The 19,988-nt window shown below is 33.3% G+C and overlaps 2 protein-coding genes across 2 annotated transcripts in view; one reads left to right on the forward strand and one right to left on the reverse strand.

Annotated features, from left to right (window-relative positions):
• LOC143194842 (RYamide receptor) overlaps window positions 1-19,988 on the reverse strand; it is a 201,700-nt gene that overhangs the window by 122,318 nt on the left and 59,394 nt on the right. The window lies entirely within an intron of this gene.
• On the forward strand, window positions 768-5,015 carry LOC143194839 (uncharacterized). The gene is made up of 3 exons (XM_076401571.1): window positions 768-1,259; window positions 1,544-2,039; window positions 2,142-5,015. The coding sequence occupies exons 1-3, from the start codon at window positions 1,008-1,010 to the stop codon at window positions 4,082-4,084; spliced, it is 2,691 nt and encodes an 896-aa protein (XP_076257686.1). The 5' UTR covers window positions 768-1,007; the 3' UTR covers window positions 4,085-5,015.

A 19,988-nucleotide genomic window follows, 5' to 3' on the forward strand; every position in this document is an offset into this window, starting at 1 on the left:
AGGAATAAAGAAACAATGATTGAAAATAAGGAACGTTTCAGGCCCCGGGATCCGCTACTTAATCTAGGTGATTTAACAAATTGTCCAATCAAACTCGAACAAAAGAAGTTGCTGCCGCGGTTGGGAATCGAGCCCGCGACTTCTGCGTGTGAGCTTAACGTTCTAACCATTACATCATACAAACAGTTGCCCACAACGTTTCTGCGACTTCTCACATGATATAGTTAGTGCTTAAAAGAAACCTGAATGGCATTTACACTGAACTACTTCTGATTTTTCGTCACATCAGTTCAGCAATAACATTATTCCCAAATATCTGATTATCTTATATATAAAAATGAATCGCAAAATATGTTCCTAAGCGCATAACTCAACAACGCCTGGACCAATTTGGCCAAATCTTTTTTTAAAATGTTCGTTGAAGTTCAGGGATGGTTTTTACGGCGAGAAAAATTAGAATTATTGCTGGAAAAACCCTAAAAATAGCCCTTTTTGTTTGAATTTGTTTCGTGTATCAGTTGACAATTCATCTGTCATCTGTCAAAAGTCATCTGTAACAGACAACTTTTTTTTTTAAATTTGATATGACTTGAACTCAAATCCTTTTAAGCCGTACAAATTGTTTTATTTATTTAAAATTTGAATTAAATTTTAAACAAATAAAAAATTTTAAATAAATAAAACAATTCGTACGGATTAAAAGGATTTGAGTTCAAGTCATATCAAATTTAAAAAAAAAAAGTTGTCTGTTACAGATGACTTTTGACAGATGACAGATGAATTGTCAAGTGATACACGAAACAAATTCGTATATCGTGTTTTGTGCAGAGTGTTTAGTTAGTTAGTGTTTGTTTAGTTCGTGATTAGTGAAAAAATAATTTATATTTGATTCGCGTGAAGCGCGAGCGCGACATTCAACTAATAATCGCGCAAGTTTGAATCCAGCTGCTTTCAGTTACGATGTGTCAATTGACTACAGTAACTACCAATGTGTTGTTATTGGTTCTATGAACTTGGTTTGCTCACACTGTAAGGCATTAAAATACAAAAACGAAGCCAATGGATTGTGTTGCGCAAATGGTAAAGTGAAATTGATACAATTGGATCCACCACCAGAACCATTGTACTCATTGGTTTCAGGAATAGGAACAGATTCTATACACTTTTTGACACATATTCAACAATATAACAATTGCTTTCAAATGACTTCATTTGGGGCAACAAATGCAGTTCGGGAAAATTTTATGCCAACTTTCAAGGTATGTATTATAGCAGTTATTCATAATTATTTTAGCGAACAAAATTTTCTGTCACCAAAGTTAAGATGTGTTACTAATCTTCAATTTCTTAATCATTACGAAATATATCACTTAGTCATCATATTATATGGTGATTCAGTTTCAGTGACACTTTTATTATATTTTATATTTGATAGATATTAGTTAAAACTAAATATATACTTTTTAAGATCAAATATTATTTAAGTTTGATCATTGACAATCCATTAATTTATACCACACCATAATATTTTTTTTATTTACAGATACAAGGGCAAATATATCACAGAGCAGGTTCACTGTTACCAGTGTCAGATAGCGACAACAAATTCCTGCAAATTTATTTTATGGGCAATTCACCACAAGAAATTGATCTGCGTTGTGCACATAACAATTTAGTAAAAAGGTCTATTGTAGAACAATTACAAACTTTATTTCATCAACACAATCAATTGATTATATTGTTTAAAACTGCCCTGGATCTGATGCCATCCGATAATCACAAAATTGTAATCAGAGCTGATAAAACACCTGCAGGTCAACATACAAGACGTTTTAATGCACCAACTATTGATGAAGTTGCTATCGTTGTAGTTGGAGAAAACTTGGAATCCCGTGATATTGTTTTACATCGTCGGAATTTTCAATTACAACCTATAAAGGAAACACACCGCTCATATGATGCACTGCAATATCCCATTATATTTTGGCAAGGTGAAGATGGCTACGATTTATCAATAAAAATGATAAATCCCATTACAGGTAACTAAAATATTAGTTTAGCTATGGCGATAATATCTCAGTCACTATATTATGTATTTTAATTTTATATTTGAATGTTATTAAAACAAAATCTGTTTACAGGTTCTGAAACCAACAAAAAAGTCAGTTCAATGAACTATTATTCATACCGCCTAATGATTCGGGAAAATGCAGATAATCGCATATTGAAATGTCGGCGATTATATCACAAATATGTTGATGACATGTATGTTAAAATTGAAACGGAGAGATTAACATTCATCAGGTTGAATCAAACCAAACTCCGATCTGAAGAGTATATTCACCTTCGAGATGCGATTAATACTGATGGAAATGCACAGAATGTCGGTCGGATGACTATTCTTCCAGCAACATACATCGGAAGCCCTCGGCATATGCACGAATATGCTCAAGATGCCATGTCGTATGTTCGTCATTATGGTACAGCAGATTTGTTCATCACATTTACATGCAATCCGCAATGGATAGAAATTAAGCAGGAGTTATTACCTGGGAAATCATCCATTGATCGTCATGATATTACAGCCAGAGTCTTTAGACAAAAGTTGAAATCTTTAATGAATTTCATCGTAAAACATAATGTGTTTGGTGAGACACGCTGCTGGATGTATTCTGTGGAGTGGCAGAAACGAGGACTGCCACATGCACACATTTTGATTTGGTTGGTTGAAAAGATAAGGCCAAATGAAGTTGATGCAGTGATATCAGCTGAAATCCCTAATGTACAAGTAGATCCTGGATTGCATGAGGTAGTTATCAAAAACATGATACATGGTCCCTGTGGAACTCTTAATCAAAATTCACCGTGTATGATGGATGGTAAATGTTCAAAACGATATCCACGGACATTAATATCGGAAACAATTACTGGTAATGACGGTTATCCATTGTATCGTCGCAGATCGACAGCAGACAATGGAAAATCAACAATTGTCAAATTAAATCAACAAGATATTGAAATAGATAATCGTTGGATTGTTCCATATTCACCCATTTTATCAAAGACATTCAAAGCACACATCAACGTTGAATCTTGCCATTCAGTGAAATCGATTAAATACATTTGCAAATATGTAAGCAAAGGGAGTGATATGGCTGTGATTGAAATTGGTGCAGAGAATTATAATGATGAAGTTACCCAATACCAAATGGGCCGCTATGTCAGTAGTAATGAAGCAGTTTGGCGAATATTTTCTTTTCCTATTCATGAGAGACACCCTTCTGTTGTTCACTTAGCTGTGCATTTAGAAAATGGACAAAGAGTGTATTTTACAGCACAGAACGCAGTACAAAGAGCTGCTCAGCCACCATCTACTACATTAACCAGTTTTTTTGAGACATGCCAAAACGATGATTTCGCACAAACATTGCTATATTCTGAAATGCCAAAATATTATACCTGGAATCAATCCTCAAGGAGATTTATACGACGGAAACAAGGAAAACCAGTTCCAGGATATACAGATGTATATTCCACCGATGCGATTGGCCGGATTTATTCAGTACATCCAAGCAATGATGAATGTTTTTATTTACGACTGCTATTAGTCAATGTACGTGGCCCAACATCATTCCAACAGTTACGAACTGTTGATGGTGAATTGTGTGGATCCTACAGAGAAGCCTGTCAACGTTTGCAATTGCTTGAAAATGACGCTCATTGGGATCAAACTCTCAATGATGCTGTAATATCATCACACACTCATCAAATACGAACATTGTTTTCTATAATCATATCTACATGCTTCCCATCAAACCCAATTGATTTGTGGATGAAGTACAAAGATTATATGTGTGATGATATTTTGTATCAAATACGGAATAGAATGGGAAATCCAAATATACAAATCAGTGAAGAAATTTACAATGAAGCATTGATTTCAATTGAGGACATGTGCTTGATAATGTCAAACAAACTATTAATTCAATTAGGCCTGACCGCGCCCAATCGTCCAATGCATGACGCTTTTAACCAAGAGTTGCATCGAGAAAGACTGTATGATCTCAACGCTTTGAAAGAATAAATTCAAACAAATCTTCCACTGTTAAATGAACAACAGAAGTATGTATTTGAAACTCTTATGAAAGTAACAAATGATGAAACTGGAGGGATTTATTTCTTAGATGCACCTGGTGGTACAGGAAAAACTTTTTTTATTTCATTAATATTAGCAACAATTCGCTCACAAAATAAAATTGCACTTGCACTCGCTTCGTCGGGAATCGCAGCAACTTTGCTTGAAGGTGGTCGAACAGCCCATTCAGCACTAAAATTGCCATTAAATATGCAAAGCAATGAAACTCCAACCTGCAACGTTTCGAAGAACTCTGCAATGGCAAAGGTTTTGCAGCAATGTAAATTGATTGTTTGGGATGAATGCACGATGGCACATAAAAAATCTTTGGAGGCTTTAGACAGAACCTTAAAAGATCTACGTAGCAATAATAACCGATTTGGTGGTGCAATGATTTTATTAGCAGGAGATTTTCGTCAAACATTGCCAGTGATTCCACGATCAACGCCAGCTGATGAACTCAATGCATGTCTAAAGTCCTCCAATTTGTGGAAACATGTTAAAGTACTTCATTTAAGCAAGAATATGCGTGTCGAGTTGCAAAATGACCAATCTGGAAACATATTCTCTAAACAACTCATTGACATTGGTAATGGCAAATTTCCTATAGACATGTTGACGGCTTGCTTTTGCTATGACTATAAACAAGTCCCAGGGGCAATCATTAAGTGTTTGTGGTATTAATCTAGAAAACCCATGTTTCTCACATGGTCAATTGTATGTTGCCTGTTCCCGTGTTGGAAAACCATCAGATTTGTTTATCTATGCGCCAGGTAATCAAACAAAAAACATCGTATACCACAAAGCAATATAATGATAATAATAATAATAATAATTATGATTCACATGATTAACAATAAAGCGATTACTTACTTTTCAATCCTTATATATGTTTTATTTAATTATTTTTTATTCACAACGCCCTATCACCAGGGTGATGGTTCTGTTCAGGAGAATTTTTTAAAATACGTAGGCACAAAAACTGCCACATTACAAATCTTTTTGACAGGACGAAGTCTGTCGGGTCAGCTAGTTTTAGATAAAAATATGTGAAAACATTGTACGCGCTTTTGAAATTTGCTGTTTTCCGTCTATCGTCTTTCCATATTTTTTTGAAAATAACCAGGGTGTTGCAGTTGCTGTTACTGCTGAACGGTACCAAGACATGATTCGAAATTGTCTTGTGCCTGAAATGGAAAAGCAAGTACTGGAGGACATGTGCTTTCACCAAGATGGGGCCACAACACATACAGCTCATTTAAAAATTCAATTATTGAATGACGTTTTTTCACGAAGACTAATTTCGCGAAGTGGCGATTTAATATGGCCAGCCAAATGTCCGGATTTAACAGATTTTCTTATGGGGTTTTTGTAAATCAAAAGTTTATGTGAATTGTTTCAAGATCTTAAAGACAAAATTCGTCACGAAATTGAAGAAATTCAGCCTCAGATGTTGCAGGATGTCATGAAAAATACCTTAAAAAGATCCGAAAGTTTTATAGCGAATCGCGGTCACCATTTAGCCGATATAATTTTTCAATCATAATAAAAAAAAAGAAAACCAAACTTACTTATCTCTTCTTTGAGTAAAGTTATAGGCAATCAAAATAGTAGCGGGTCTTTTTCCCCACGTTGTATCTTAGGCTATTGAAATTTTATCATTGCAGTTTACAAGATATTTAGTTATATACATCAGTTATTTAGCAGCGTAATGTTTTCTTCCGTTCAAAGGGTTTACCATCGCTGCCCTCTCATGAAGGTTAGAGATATGGATCTCCCGCAATAGTGCTAGGTGTTTTATAGAAACGTTATTAGTGAAGTGAGTGTTAGGTTCTACAGTCAATTTTGTCGCGGTAATATTATGTTGTCAGGCCACAATTCATTTTAATGTCGGTCTTTGACATTTAATTTTGTCTTTTGCTTACTGTTTCAGCAATGGTGCTTCGTATATGTTGTCATTATCTTAGATTCTGTCAATCCAGAAATGTAAAATAATTCAGGTGATTTCGTCATCGATGTTTCTGATGATCGAACACCAACAGTTTTCTGTCCTTTCGAAATCTGGTATATAACCTATTTCACCGGTTACTTTTTTAAATCGTATAAAACAATAAACTACAAGACTTGCCATGTATATTGAACAATACGCACTTTGTTAATGTCGCTTTATTTATGCGGAAGCAGTATTGCCAAATAAGATATATTTTATAGCGTGGTTTTCGTATTATTTTGCCTATTCCATGTACGACTATGACTGTTGCTGCCTGGGACCGGTGAATGGGACCGTCACTGAAATAATAATAACTAAAATATTTGCAATATAATAGGTCAATTGAAATTAAATCCACATGTTTTTAATTAGCCCTGACCCTCAAAAGATGCGTGTATATATTTGACAGCTGTCGTATCATTAGCTTCTGAATCATTAGCTCTTTAACTGAAGCCACTTTTGTTATTATGAAAAAAAAATGATAAATAGGAATTTCGCGTGTTGGTAAAATATTGCTTTTTGAAGGGAAAAACACAGTTGAAGCAAAAACTTAGCTTGATGCTGAGTTTCCGTACACTGCCCCAGGAAAATCAACCATCAAGTATTGGTATGCTAAGTTTAGATGTGGCGCAATGAGCACCGAAGACAGTGAACGCTGTGGTCACCTAAAAGTGGTTGTTAACGACAAAAACATTAAAAAAATCCACAAAATGATTTTGAATGAACTCTAAGGGTATCAACTGAACTTGTACATCATATCATTCACGAATATTTGGGTATGAGAAAGCTCTGTGCAAAGTGCGTGCCGCCCGAGCTCACTTTTGACCAAAAAAACGACGAATTGATGATTCGGAGCAGTGTTTGAAGATCATCAAGCGTAATAAACCCGATCTTTTGCGTCGATATGTGACAATGGATGAAACATGGCTCTGTTATTTCACTCCGAAGTCCAATAGACAGTCATCCGTCAAAGCGTGGGAAAACGCCACAGTCGGCTAGCAAGGTTATGGCGTCTGTATTTTGGAATGCGCATAGAATAATTTTCATTGACTACCTTAAAAAAATAAGGATCATCAACAGCGACTATTACATAGCGTTATTGGACCTTTTGAAGGACGAAGTCGCCGCATTTGAAAAAAGAAAATGCTGCTTCACCAAGACAATGCACCGTGTCACAAGTCACTGAAGACGATGGCAAAAATCCATGAATTGGGATTTGAATTGCTTCCTCATCCACCGTATTCTCCAGATCTGTCCCCTAGTGACCATTTCATGTTCTCAGATCTCAAAAGAATGCTCGCTGGGAAGATATTTTCATCGAATGAAGAGGCGATCTCCGAAACTGAGACCTATTTTGAAGCAAAAGACAAATCGTACTACAAAAATGGTGTCGAAAAGTTGGAGGGTCGGTATACGTATATACGTATACGGATGTATACGTATTCTTGTAGGAAATTATGTTGAATATAAAAATAATAATTTTGCCAAAAAAATGTGTTTTGCTATATTAAGCCGTGGATTTTTTAATTGACCTGTTAAGGTTCTGTTTGTGTCAGATTAAAATTGAAGCGGCAATGTTAAACATCTATTATTATAATACGAAATACGAATGATATTCATTAAATATAAATTATTTTTAACTCCGCAAGAAACTTTTTTAATATCGTTCACGTTTTATCGGAAATAGACCTAATATATGCTCACTGTAAACGAGAAAAGTTCATAGAATATACCCCTGTTGGCTCAGAATTTACATAATATTTCCAACTGTATATATTTGTGCATGCTTGTGGGTGTTTCTCCTGTTAGATTAAATTTAATATTTTTTTGCTTTTCCATAACTTCAGATATTTACTGCTTGTCGAACGCAATTTTATATGGCTAGATACTCCATCCGCATTGTGATACTGTGCTAATACGGAAATGTAGAAGATATATATCAATTTTTTCTATACTTTTATTGCAGATCGTATATTATGTTACTTTTCCTCCATTCTATCGATTTTACATATATATATATATAAAGAGAGAGAGAAAAGAGAGAGAGAGAGAGAGAGAGAGAGAGAGTCCTTCGGATCCTTCCTACAAAATAGCGAATATACTGCCAAATGCAATTTGTAAAAATGTTAAATTCGATATAAACTCGCAGTAGATATTATTTCTCATACAGTAGTAGTAGTAGTAGACACAGTAGTTAAATAGTGAGAAATAGTGTATAAAATTTTATTTATGTCGGTAGAGGTCAACAATGTTGTCAAATTCTTAAGAACAGCCATCAATTTTGGTGGCGCCATTTTATTGGACAAACTATAATAGTACAATTGTAGCATCCAATGCTTCATTTAACGAGTACTACTCTTTTAATTTTACATGCAAGCGGGGACAGTTTACTTATTTGATTTCTTTTTTTTAATTTCCTAGTCTGATTACTGGAAGAGTTACCCCTTGTCGGATTTTACACTATTACCTAAAGACATTTACAATTATAATCACAACTCTAAATCACATCCATGATTTCACTCCTGTCAGATTCATTCAATTGTGACCGCTGTGGTATTCCAAGAATCTGAAAGAGTGAGAGATACATGGTCACTGTGATATTCCAACCTCTAGTACCTTGGTCAATGTGCTGTTGTCTATAGGGTAGGCGGTTAAATTATTCCCTCATACTCAGTCTGAGTGAAGCAGTTGCGAAAAGTTTCTTTATGAGGTTATAATCTATGAATCGGAAATTGCTCCATCAAATTAATGACCTCCAAGAATCTATCCTTGTTTGGGACTTTTTGAATATCTCAACCTTAAGCAGATTAACAGGATGGTTTTTGTTTTACGGCGTTCGGTTGAGAATAAAGTTATAGCGTTCCTCGCCATGGCATCACTCCTCGCGTATGGTCAACCGGTAGTTTCCTGCTACTGAAATTACAGCCTGCAATAGTCTATCAGGTCTATTAAGTCACTACACAACTCCATTATTCCCTAAAACATCTCTTCTCCGAATATACAAATTATGAGACGTCAAATTCAATACCTGTTATTTGGTTAAAATGTAAACATCAATAATATATGCTTAATCAACTGTTATCCAATTTACGCTAACTACTTACTTCTTACTTCTCAAACTATAACTTTGCCCGTTTTGTCGCATTTTTCCAACAATTAAATGACTGAAGGCGTATAGAGCTTGAGTTTAGCTTAAGATTATCTCATTAAAACCTCTACCTGCCTACGATTTGCTATATATTACTACTAGTGCTGTTTATATTTATTTTAGATTTAACATTGTCAAATAAGTTCTATGCGCATATTTCATCTACTTGGAACATTCAGACCAAGAAATTCCCCTAGGAGATCTGCCCAAATCTGGAATCAGAGAACCTAGGGGTGAGATCCAGTTGTGAATAAAAATCGGACGGATAAATACACCAGTAATATTTTTTTCATAATATATGGAAAAATCTGCTAGTCATTGGATTTAAAAGCCGTTACTCAGACCGGAAGGAAACCGACTATTAAGTGATAAATAAAAATGGCTTCTAAATGCAGGCTTTTTATTATAAATGCAAATTACTGTTGTATCGGGAAATGGAAAAAATAGAAGCTATTGACTATGTTACTTCCCTTACCATACTAGTTTTTATATTTATGTACTATGAGAAAAGTCCATTTGACCCGAATCGATCTTACTTTTACGAGCAATAGTTTTATTAGGCTATTAAATATGTATTTGGGTTTGTCAGTGAGGTACCCAAGATTCTTTATGGGCATCCACTTTCTTTTTTATATCCTGGACTCTTGGTTTTCGTTTACAGCTTGTTTACTTGCTGCTGTTTGTAATCTATTGGAAAAATTTTTCGCTCAAATTGACTAAATAAGTAGTAATTTATTAACTTGTGCTCGTGATGGTTTCTAGGTAAGGGGGTAAAATCCGACGACAGATGACTATCCTAGTCATACTTACCTGACATCGTTATGGCACTTGATAGAGTTAATACCGAAGCAGTAGGTTTAGTCAGGATAAACATCATTTGATAATAGGATAACAAAAATACATTTTTAAAAAGTATATATTTAAGCTCAAATTATTATTAACAACACAAATGTTAATATTAAACATTTTTATTCCATAATAATCTTCCGCAAATATTGCCGAAAGATATATTACTTCCTTGACAAAGACTTTGACTACACAACAAAAATAATCTGGGAATGAAGACACCGAGTCTGACATTATCAAGTTAAAATCAAATTAGGAATTAGAATATATATTGTCTATTTCATTGTTAATCAATACCACGAAAGTCAAACCATGGATTAAGATTAACATTATACAGCAACACAACATAAAATAAATATAAATTATCTGCAATGGTGAGATTGTAAGTAATTAATAGTTATAAATAAAAGCATTTACTGATAGGAAGAAATGAAAGCTACTGTTTTAAAGATTCTACAGTGGAAAGATAAGTGAAGTATGATGCAGTTTAATTTAAGAATCTAGGTAAAGCAATTCTTCTTTTGTCAAATAAGCCTGGTATATTTATTGTCTTTCAATATAAGTTTTAGGCGAAAAAAAAAGGGATACAAGTTAAAAATTATATGAATACATAAATAATGTATTGAAAATATGTAGGTAAAACAAAACTAACTACATAATTTGCACAGATGGAACCCATGGATTAAATAGAAGTTATGAATTATTAACAGAAATTTCATAAATATTTTAACCTCCTGGTAAATCTTAAGGTATTTAACAATTAATACAACAAGATATGTAACTCTATAAGTATTTATTTACTTCATGAAAATGTGTGTATAACTTTTAAAGATATTATTTAGTTAGAAAGATTTATAAGTTTTAAAAAGTTAATAGTTCATTTAATATTCCATATTTATCTTTTAACCATAAATAAAGATAAATTTAATATATAGATCTGAAAATAATATTTTATGCCTATTATAACCTATACATTTATTATAACGTTCAGTGGTGTAGTAATTTGAACTTGCTAACACTTATTGATTATTCAAACTTAATGGAAATTAGTCTTAATTATTTGTATATATTTTAATATGTTAATATTTTATTAATGTTATATATGAATGAAGACATGTTTTGGAATTATTAAGATATCACTTTTAGATGGTGATCACTAGTACGAATTATTTACAAATTTATTAATTTTTAGTTATTCACTTACTCCTTTTTGGTTTTCTCTTTTTGTTTGCAGTCAAGAATTCCTTCGTTAACTAATATTGAACATTTCGCAGTAACCATAGAGCTACAGATTGGTAAACCAAATGAACAGCTAATATGTCTCATGCTTTTGATAAAGTGTATTGCACATGCCTGCAGATTAAACTAAAGAAGTTTTTCACTGATCAGAATTTTTGGCTATTGAAATATTACTCTTACAGATAGACAATATTCTATAAAACAAGATGATGAACACATCCAATATATTCAAAAGTTTCGGAAGACAGTGTACTGGGTCCATATTATGTTTCCTGTATACTGTTGATCTGCCGCTCACTGTTACGACTGAAACATTGTACTGAATAGTCAGACGTAAATCAAAGCAGTCCTTAGATAACAGAATACTGCTGTACAAATCATTATTTAGGTCCGTTTGTCATACGGAAACCAACCATGGGATACTTCTACCAAATCTAATGAACCCATAATTCAGTCACCAATCACCATCATATTCAATCATACGCCTTCAATGAGGGGATGTAACAGGATATCCCTCTAGAACTCATATGAATCTTATTTAGTTTTTAATCTTAGTGTTGTCAAGTCTTCGAAGAAGTCAATTCCCTATAATATACTTGTCAATCTAAGAACGAATAATTGCAGTTAAATGTTAGAGAATACTGGAACTGAAATTATAACATGTCAAAACTAATGTTGTTAACTAATATTGAACATCAATTTCGATTTCGCAATAACCACAGAGCTACATATTGGTAAACTAAATGAACAGCTAATATATCTCATGCTTTTGATTAAACTAAAGAACTTTTTCGCTGATCAGCATTTTTCGCTATTGAAATACTACTCTTACAGATAAACAATTTTCTATAAATCAAGATGATGAATACATCCAATATATTCAAAAGTTTCGGAAGACAGCGTACTGGGACCATATTATGTTTGCTGTATACTGCTGATCTGCCGATCACTGTTACTGCTGAAATAATTAGGCCCATTTGTCATACGGAAAACAACCATGGGATACTTCTAGCAGATCTAATAGACCCACAATTCAATCATAAATCACCATGATATTCAATCATGCGCCTTGAATGAGGGGATATCCCTTTAGAACTCAAACGAATCTTATTTAGTTTTCAATCTTAGTGTTGTAAGTCTTCGAAGAAGTCAATTCCCTACAATATACTTGTCAATCAGTATCAAATCAGCCAAATCTAAGTATGAATAATTGCAGTTAAATGTGTAGATTGAAAGGTTTACTGCCAGAGTAAGTACAGGCTTCAGAGTAATATTTAGAATAAGATATTTCTGATAAGATTAGATATCCTGCATCAGTTATCATATCAGGCATCATAAAAGATTTCCTAAATTATTCATTCATGTGCCAAGATCCATTTAGCTATTCTAATAATTTTTGGTTGTAATATTTATTTTGAATTATATCTTAATATTCGAGATTATAATTATGTGTTAAATACACTTAATACATTTAGGTTCTTTACATTAAAAATGTAGTAGATACTTACCAGATTAAGGAAAAGTTTGTTTCCGCGACCTAATTAGGCCCGTGTTACTGATAAAAAGTTTTAATTAATAAGTTTTTCTAGGAACTTGATATTAACAAGAAACTTTCTAAGGGTAATCAAGTTTTAAGTCAACTAAAATAACGTTTTTACATTAATAGTTGTAATGAGGACAATAGTCATAATAATTTCATTATACGCGTGTAATAATCAGTTTTTTATCTTTAATTTGTTACTTTAAGTAATTTTGATGAAAGTAAAATAATTAAAACAGTATATGATGTATATTATAAAATAATATATATAATTCACCTTAATCTATAATATTCTGTAGGTTACTACCAATTTTTTATAATTCATTCTTTGCATTGATACTACTTGTTGCCGACTAACCTACAATTCCGGTGTTATCCAAGAGCTGTATTACTTCTAAACTGACATGAGAATGAAATCCCTCCCCATGTCTCCTTGCAGTTCTCTTGATTTCCTAAGTGGTAGTCGGTATCTGAAGATATCAGTGTAAGTAATCAGTCCTGTAGTATCTGGGTGCATCTACAATAATTCTCAGGACATTGTTCTAGAAAACTTAGGCCAAGATACTAACAGGAGCGTTGTTGCAATACGGAATAGTAGTATTATTTATTATTAGCGCCTGTGAGGCCTGATTACATATGAAATGTACATGCACAGTTTAAATTTTGTTAATTTTTATTTTCCAGGTTTGGCCCAAATTATTTGTTGTTTGCTTATTGTAATTTTCGTGTAGCTTCTTCGCTAATGTCCCCGACAACAAAAATCACAGTGGCATCGTCATATTTTCCATTTGTGGTATATCACACGTGTAGAGTAGTTAGGTAAATAATTGGTCCCAATACACTTTCTTGTGGTACACGCTTTAGCTTCTCATATTGATTAGTGTAATCTTTCTCTTGTTTAACTCGAAACATTCTGGCTATAATGTAACATTTTCATAGTTCAGTGTGTTGTTTTTTATATTTTTTGTAATTTATAAATAAGGCCGCCGCATATATTTGTCAAATGTTTGTTAACAAACCGAAACTGATGTGTAGGTATTAGGTTTTTTCTCTCTATAATCGGTTTTATTCTTTTAATAAGAGATTTTCAGATGTCTTGCAGGTAGCTGGGGTCATGATGTGTTCTGCCATCTTTCAAAAGTCTTGTACACTTCTTAGTTTAAATGCTACAAATTAATCTAAATGCGGAAGTTGGTGTGTTTTATAATTCCGTTTCATGGTATCTTTTGCAGCCATAGCCTTGCGATTTCTTTGGATAAAGATAGAAGAAATAAAAGGTTACATATGTATTTTACGACATTTCACTGTACTGTATGGAAAAATAAGGTAACAAAACTCTGCTTCCTATATTTTTAAAATAGAGTGAGGCATTAGTTCAGTTACTTCACACTTTTCACAATTATTTCGGTATAAGTTTATATTTAGTATCCGTACATAAATGTATTGACCATCCGAAAATATTGCAACTCCTTGATAATAATAGGACAGGACACAGACTCATATAATTAAACCATTGATTTTGTAGTATGAATGAACATTATGTTGAAATGTGAAATGGTTTAAAATACAAAAAACATTAATATACCAAAGTGCAAACAAAATATTCATATTAAAACTATTTTATTTAATAGAAATAGGCAACTTCTTGAAAGGCGATACAAAACGACAGTGATGGTTTTTATCTATTAGAAAATTGACCAAACCGATCTGAATCGGTACATAATTCAGTTGTCAAACACCCAGATTACACTGGAGTCCGTAGCCCGTGCAGTAACAATCACGTGATGTAATAAGTATAACTAATTATTGTGTTTTGTAAAATCAAATTATAAATTAATGTACATTGACTAGTAACGATGTACTAATATTAAAATTCTAATTATCAGAAAAAAGTTAAAAACAAATAAATTTTTAAAGGTTCCTGTTTAGCGTAAAATGAAGTGAATCATTTTATACGCCATCGGAACGCTCATTCCACTAAATCGCTTCATAATTGGACCCGCGACAAAAACTTTTAATTGTAAAACTTCGACGTAACGAGTTTACATTGTGGTTGCAAGAAGATGCCATTTAAACGGTCCAAGCGACCGTCAAAATAATTTAAATAAAGGCTAGCTTATTTACTTTGCACCCGTTGCTCATTGTTCCCTGAAAGTGCAGAATTTTGCTTTGTTTCGACTGTCGAGCGTAAAAACGGGACACAGACCGAATACTTAAGATCTAATAGAGCATTATGTGCAATATTTAACTAAACCAGTCGCAAAATTACAATTCGTAAAAATATTTTCTTTATTAGGCGAGAACGTCGGTGTTATACGACAAAGGTGCCCCGACATAAAATAAATGGCAAGATAATTTCATAGCAGTGCACCGGATCGTTCCGGATTTATGTGTTTATTCGTTCCCGTTTTATAGACCGACGATATTGGAAAAGTAATATTTCATTTTTAAAAACAGAAATCAATTTTATCAATACTTTTATGTAAGCTATTTTCTATTATTATTATTTATTTTATATTAATTTTTAACAGTAAATAGTATTAACACTATTATTACTAAGGAACGTGGTGCGTTAGACAACCAAATCAATAGACAAAATTTTTAACAATGTAATATTAATTTTAAAACACATACTCTTATTTATGTTAGATGAATGGTGTTACTCTGTATCGTTATTCCATTATACCCACATTTTTGTTTTAGTTCTAATTCAGTTATTTCCATTGCCGAATAACCAAACTGCTTTTTAGCTGTTCTGGTGGTTTTCTAATATCATCGATTAAATATAGTCAAACACTTAAACAGTTTTTAATTTACTATTATTGACTTATTCAGTTTAAAATCGAAACCATAAACGTGGAACGTTCAGAATTACATTTTCACCATTCATTAATTGTGTTTCTTGATTTGAATACATCTGCTGTCGAATCCCTTAACCCTATAAACTCTGCAACACTTAAGCCCCGATAACATTATGTGAAACTTATGGTGAGGTTGGTGGTTTTCACATGAATCAACAGCAACAACGCTAAATATCTCGGAATGAATCTCGATGAAAAACTTCACTGGAAGGAACATATAACGAAAAAAAGAGCAATTCTTCTCTTGAATTGAATTGTCTAGAATTAAAATATAGGAAAATGTACTGGCTAATTGGAAAAAAATCACAATTATCAGTACATAATAAATTGCTATTATATAAGCAAATATTGAAACCTATATGGACATACGGAGTTCAATTATAGGGATGTTCTGCAAAGAGTAATATTAATAAAATCCAAATTTTTCAGAACAAAGTCCTGAGAAATATTGTTTGTGCACCCAAATACTATAGGACTGATTACCTACATCGAGACCTTCAAATACCCACAGTCAGTCAAGAAATCAAGATAATTGCAAGGGGACATGAGGAAAGACTCCTTGGATACCACCAGAACAGGACACAGACTCAAAAGAATCAAACCATCTGATCTTGTGTAGTGTTGTGTAATGAGGTGCATATATTAAAAAAATATAGTAAAAAAAATTCAGCAGTGACATGTATAAACATTATTTCACCAGAGACTGAGTTATATACCTAGTTTTAAGTTATCATAAAGACAAATTGTAGGTTAGACGGAAACGACTAGTAACAATGTATTAATTAAATAATAATAATAAAAAATCAATCAATAATGACCTGCACGGCCAAAGAAATTTTTCAAGCTTGAAAGTTTGAATTGCAAGACATATTGAATGAAAGTCCTACTCAAAATAGGGGTGCTTAAGGAGTTTTCAGATTGCTTTGCAGTTAATGAATCGACTGTTACAAGATGTTTATCTTAGATAGGAAAGATCATATAGCTCCGTCCGGACTATTCTCGCCAGATTTTATAGTGCTATATAGTACCGTTATAGAACACATAGTCACGTATATTGCCTTTTCGTATACATTTTAATACTTTATTACCTATGTGCCTTCGCAGATTCCCTAAAGAATCAGTTCATCTCAGCCACACTTTAAAGGGTTTGGCTACATTTTTCTTTACTTACATTACTGTACAATAAATCACTATGTTAGACAGCTTTTTATGTGTAAGGTTTTTATTTATAATATTATTATAAAAACTTTTCCATCAGTGGCTTCCATATATGTCAATGAATATACAAATTAGACAAGTGTGGAATAAATACATCAGAATCTATTTACCGAAATTGAACAAGACTGCTTAAAGTAAAGTTTTAAGGTCAAACATTTATACACTATACAAGTTCATGTGGTTTTATCCACTTCAATACTCTGATTTTCTGCGTGTTATCCAGTAGCTTTATTGCTTCCCCGTTGCTATGATATACTAACTCTACTTCATGCTTTAAGGCTAAATCTTAGATCAATCTTCCTATGTCCATTTTATTTCGAGATCATCGTGCACCTTTTCGTTGGTTACGTAGCGATACGCATTGGTTATAAATCGTAGAACTTTGTTTTGGCAACGCAGGATTACTAGTTGGTTTAATGTTTTTAGTGTATCCCCATATTTGCACCTCAGGTCCAAATTGGCTTTCTGATTGACTAATAAATCAATCTCAATGATTTTAGGTCAATATCCGATTTTAGATATTCCGACTAACCAGTGCAGGTACTTGATTTTTGCAAGTTTCGCTCTAATCCATTTGTAGATCTTGTTGACTGCTATTTGTACGTTTTCTGCAGCCTCGGATACAGGAGTGGTTCCAAGGCACCATCCTTGGGAACTCCAGCCGAAATAGGTTTAAATATTGAAAATGCCCCTTCATGTGCATGAATGTGAATCTGTCGCTGAGGCTGGAGATGTCACATGTCTTTAACCTCCTGTGCCGTGCTCCTAACTCGTAAGAGCAATAATAATTTTGGCGAACATTAAATCATAAAAAATAGCAAATATTATTAATGTTTATAAACCCGAGCACGTCGATGTTATATGTAAGATATTATACCTTTTATCTTAGCTATACAGATACCACTGATGGACACACGAGTATACGATGAAAACCACACAAGAATAAGTTCAGCAGGGTTAATTGCATTATCTGGATGCCAAAATAATAACCTCATCAAGGTACGGATTGACGAGGCGCTCATCAGTTTTAAAACGCGCCATATTGATATGGATAATTGACAACTCTAACAGGATGCCGTTATCAACTCGTACCAATTGGAAAATTCCATACGTTATGGAAACGACATCGGTTAAATATGTTCGCATTGGAAATATTACTATGAAAAGTTGGTCTTAAAATAAGTCATCTATTCGGTAAAATATGTTTAGTGAGAAAGTGCGGGCTTATTTAAAATAACAACCTCGTTATTTAATATAGCTAGTAGTAACTACACTATACACGGAAACCTATTTATCAATATCGTTCGCCAAACATTTGATGAATACTATGGTTAATGTAGAATAATTCAACAAAAATAATGATTTTACAGAATCTGCTGCTTCATAAGATAGGTCTTGAATTCTAACATGTTTATTTACGTTCTTATTCCAGTGTTTTATTATTGTTTCATGTATTGTTAAATATAAATAATAAGTAACTCAAACACAATATAAAATCAACCGAATATTTAATTTTAAGTTAATAATGTCTAATTACCTAAGGATGCCTTCATTTATAAAATCTAAAATAGATTTACTAAAACCTCTACGTTATCGTCGACTAAATTAACTAGACATATGTAAGTTATGTAATAATGTTTCAAGATAATCCATCATCGGAAAATCCTACAACTATACATTAGTATCATATAACAGATTCGTCGTACAAATAAGCGATACACCAACACCACAACAACTAAATATATTTCCTATTTTCGTCAACTGCGACAAATACTTTATCACGCAAACAACATTATGCACTGGAAACAGAACGAGCTTTAACTTGTACCATATTTTAACGGTACAAACTAAAAAAGGAGTTTTTGGCTATGGATAAAAACTTTTTTATATTTTATTAAGTCGCTTATCTTATATTGGAAAAAAATAGTATTCTATTGACTATTAATAGTTAAAACAAAAGTTTCCTTGCGAGAGAAAAACGTCATGCTTTTAAACGCGTTGCCATTAGAACTATGCGGGAAAATATCAATTTTTAAACCAAATAAACGATGTTTGCGGAATATAATAATTTTCTTATTCAATTATTATATTTTTGTAAGCAATTCTTAGATTCTTGTGGTTCATACTGACAATGTTTTTTGTGTCAAAACTGTTTTTTCTGCTTTGCGTCAACATAACAAATCAATTGAAAAGTCCCCGGCCTACCATAGTAAAACAATTTTTTTGGCAAAATTAGTTATTTTTATTCAACATGATTCCTTTCAAGTGCTATACACTGATTATAGCGACCCTCCACGTTTTCGATAACTTTTTTGTAGTACGATTTGTCTTCTGCTTCAAAATAGGCCTCAGTTTCGATGATCACCTCTTCATTCGACGAAAATTTCTACCCAGCCAGAATTCTTTTGAGATCTGAGAACAGGAAATAGTTGCTGGGACCAGATCTGGAAAATACCATGGATGAGGAAGCAATTATACTAATGATGTAGCCCGATGCATGGATTTTGCCACCTTTCTCACAGACTTGTGACACGGTGCAATGTCTTGGTGAAGCAGCACTTTTTCTTCAAATGCGGCCGTTTTCAGCGATTTGCCCTTCAAACGGTCCAATAACGCTATATAATAGTCGCTGTTGATGCTCCTTCCTTTTTCAAGGTAGTCAATGAAAATTATTCCATGCGCATCCCAAAATACAGAGGCCATAACCTTGCCAGCCGACTGATGCGTTTTCCCAAGCTTTGGAGCGGGTTCATCGTATGCAGTCCACTCGGATGACTGTCGATTTGACTTAGGAATGAAATGATGGAGTCATGTTTCATGCATTGTCACATATCGACACAAAAACTCGGGGTTATTACGCTTGATCATCTTCAAACGCCGCTCCGAGTCATCAACTCGTCATTGTTTTTGGTCACAAGTGAGCTCGCGCGGCACCCAGTGTGCACTGAGCTTTCTCATACCCAAATATTCGTGTATGATATATTGTACACTCTCAGTTGATATCTTTAAAG

This window comes from Rhynchophorus ferrugineus, unplaced genomic scaffold, assembly GCF_030347505.1.
Source record: "Rhynchophorus ferrugineus isolate W39M unplaced genomic scaffold, kcgeb_rfMv2 rfM4, whole genome shotgun sequence".
Lineage (NCBI taxonomy): Eukaryota > Metazoa > Arthropoda > Insecta > Coleoptera > Curculionidae > Rhynchophorus > Rhynchophorus ferrugineus.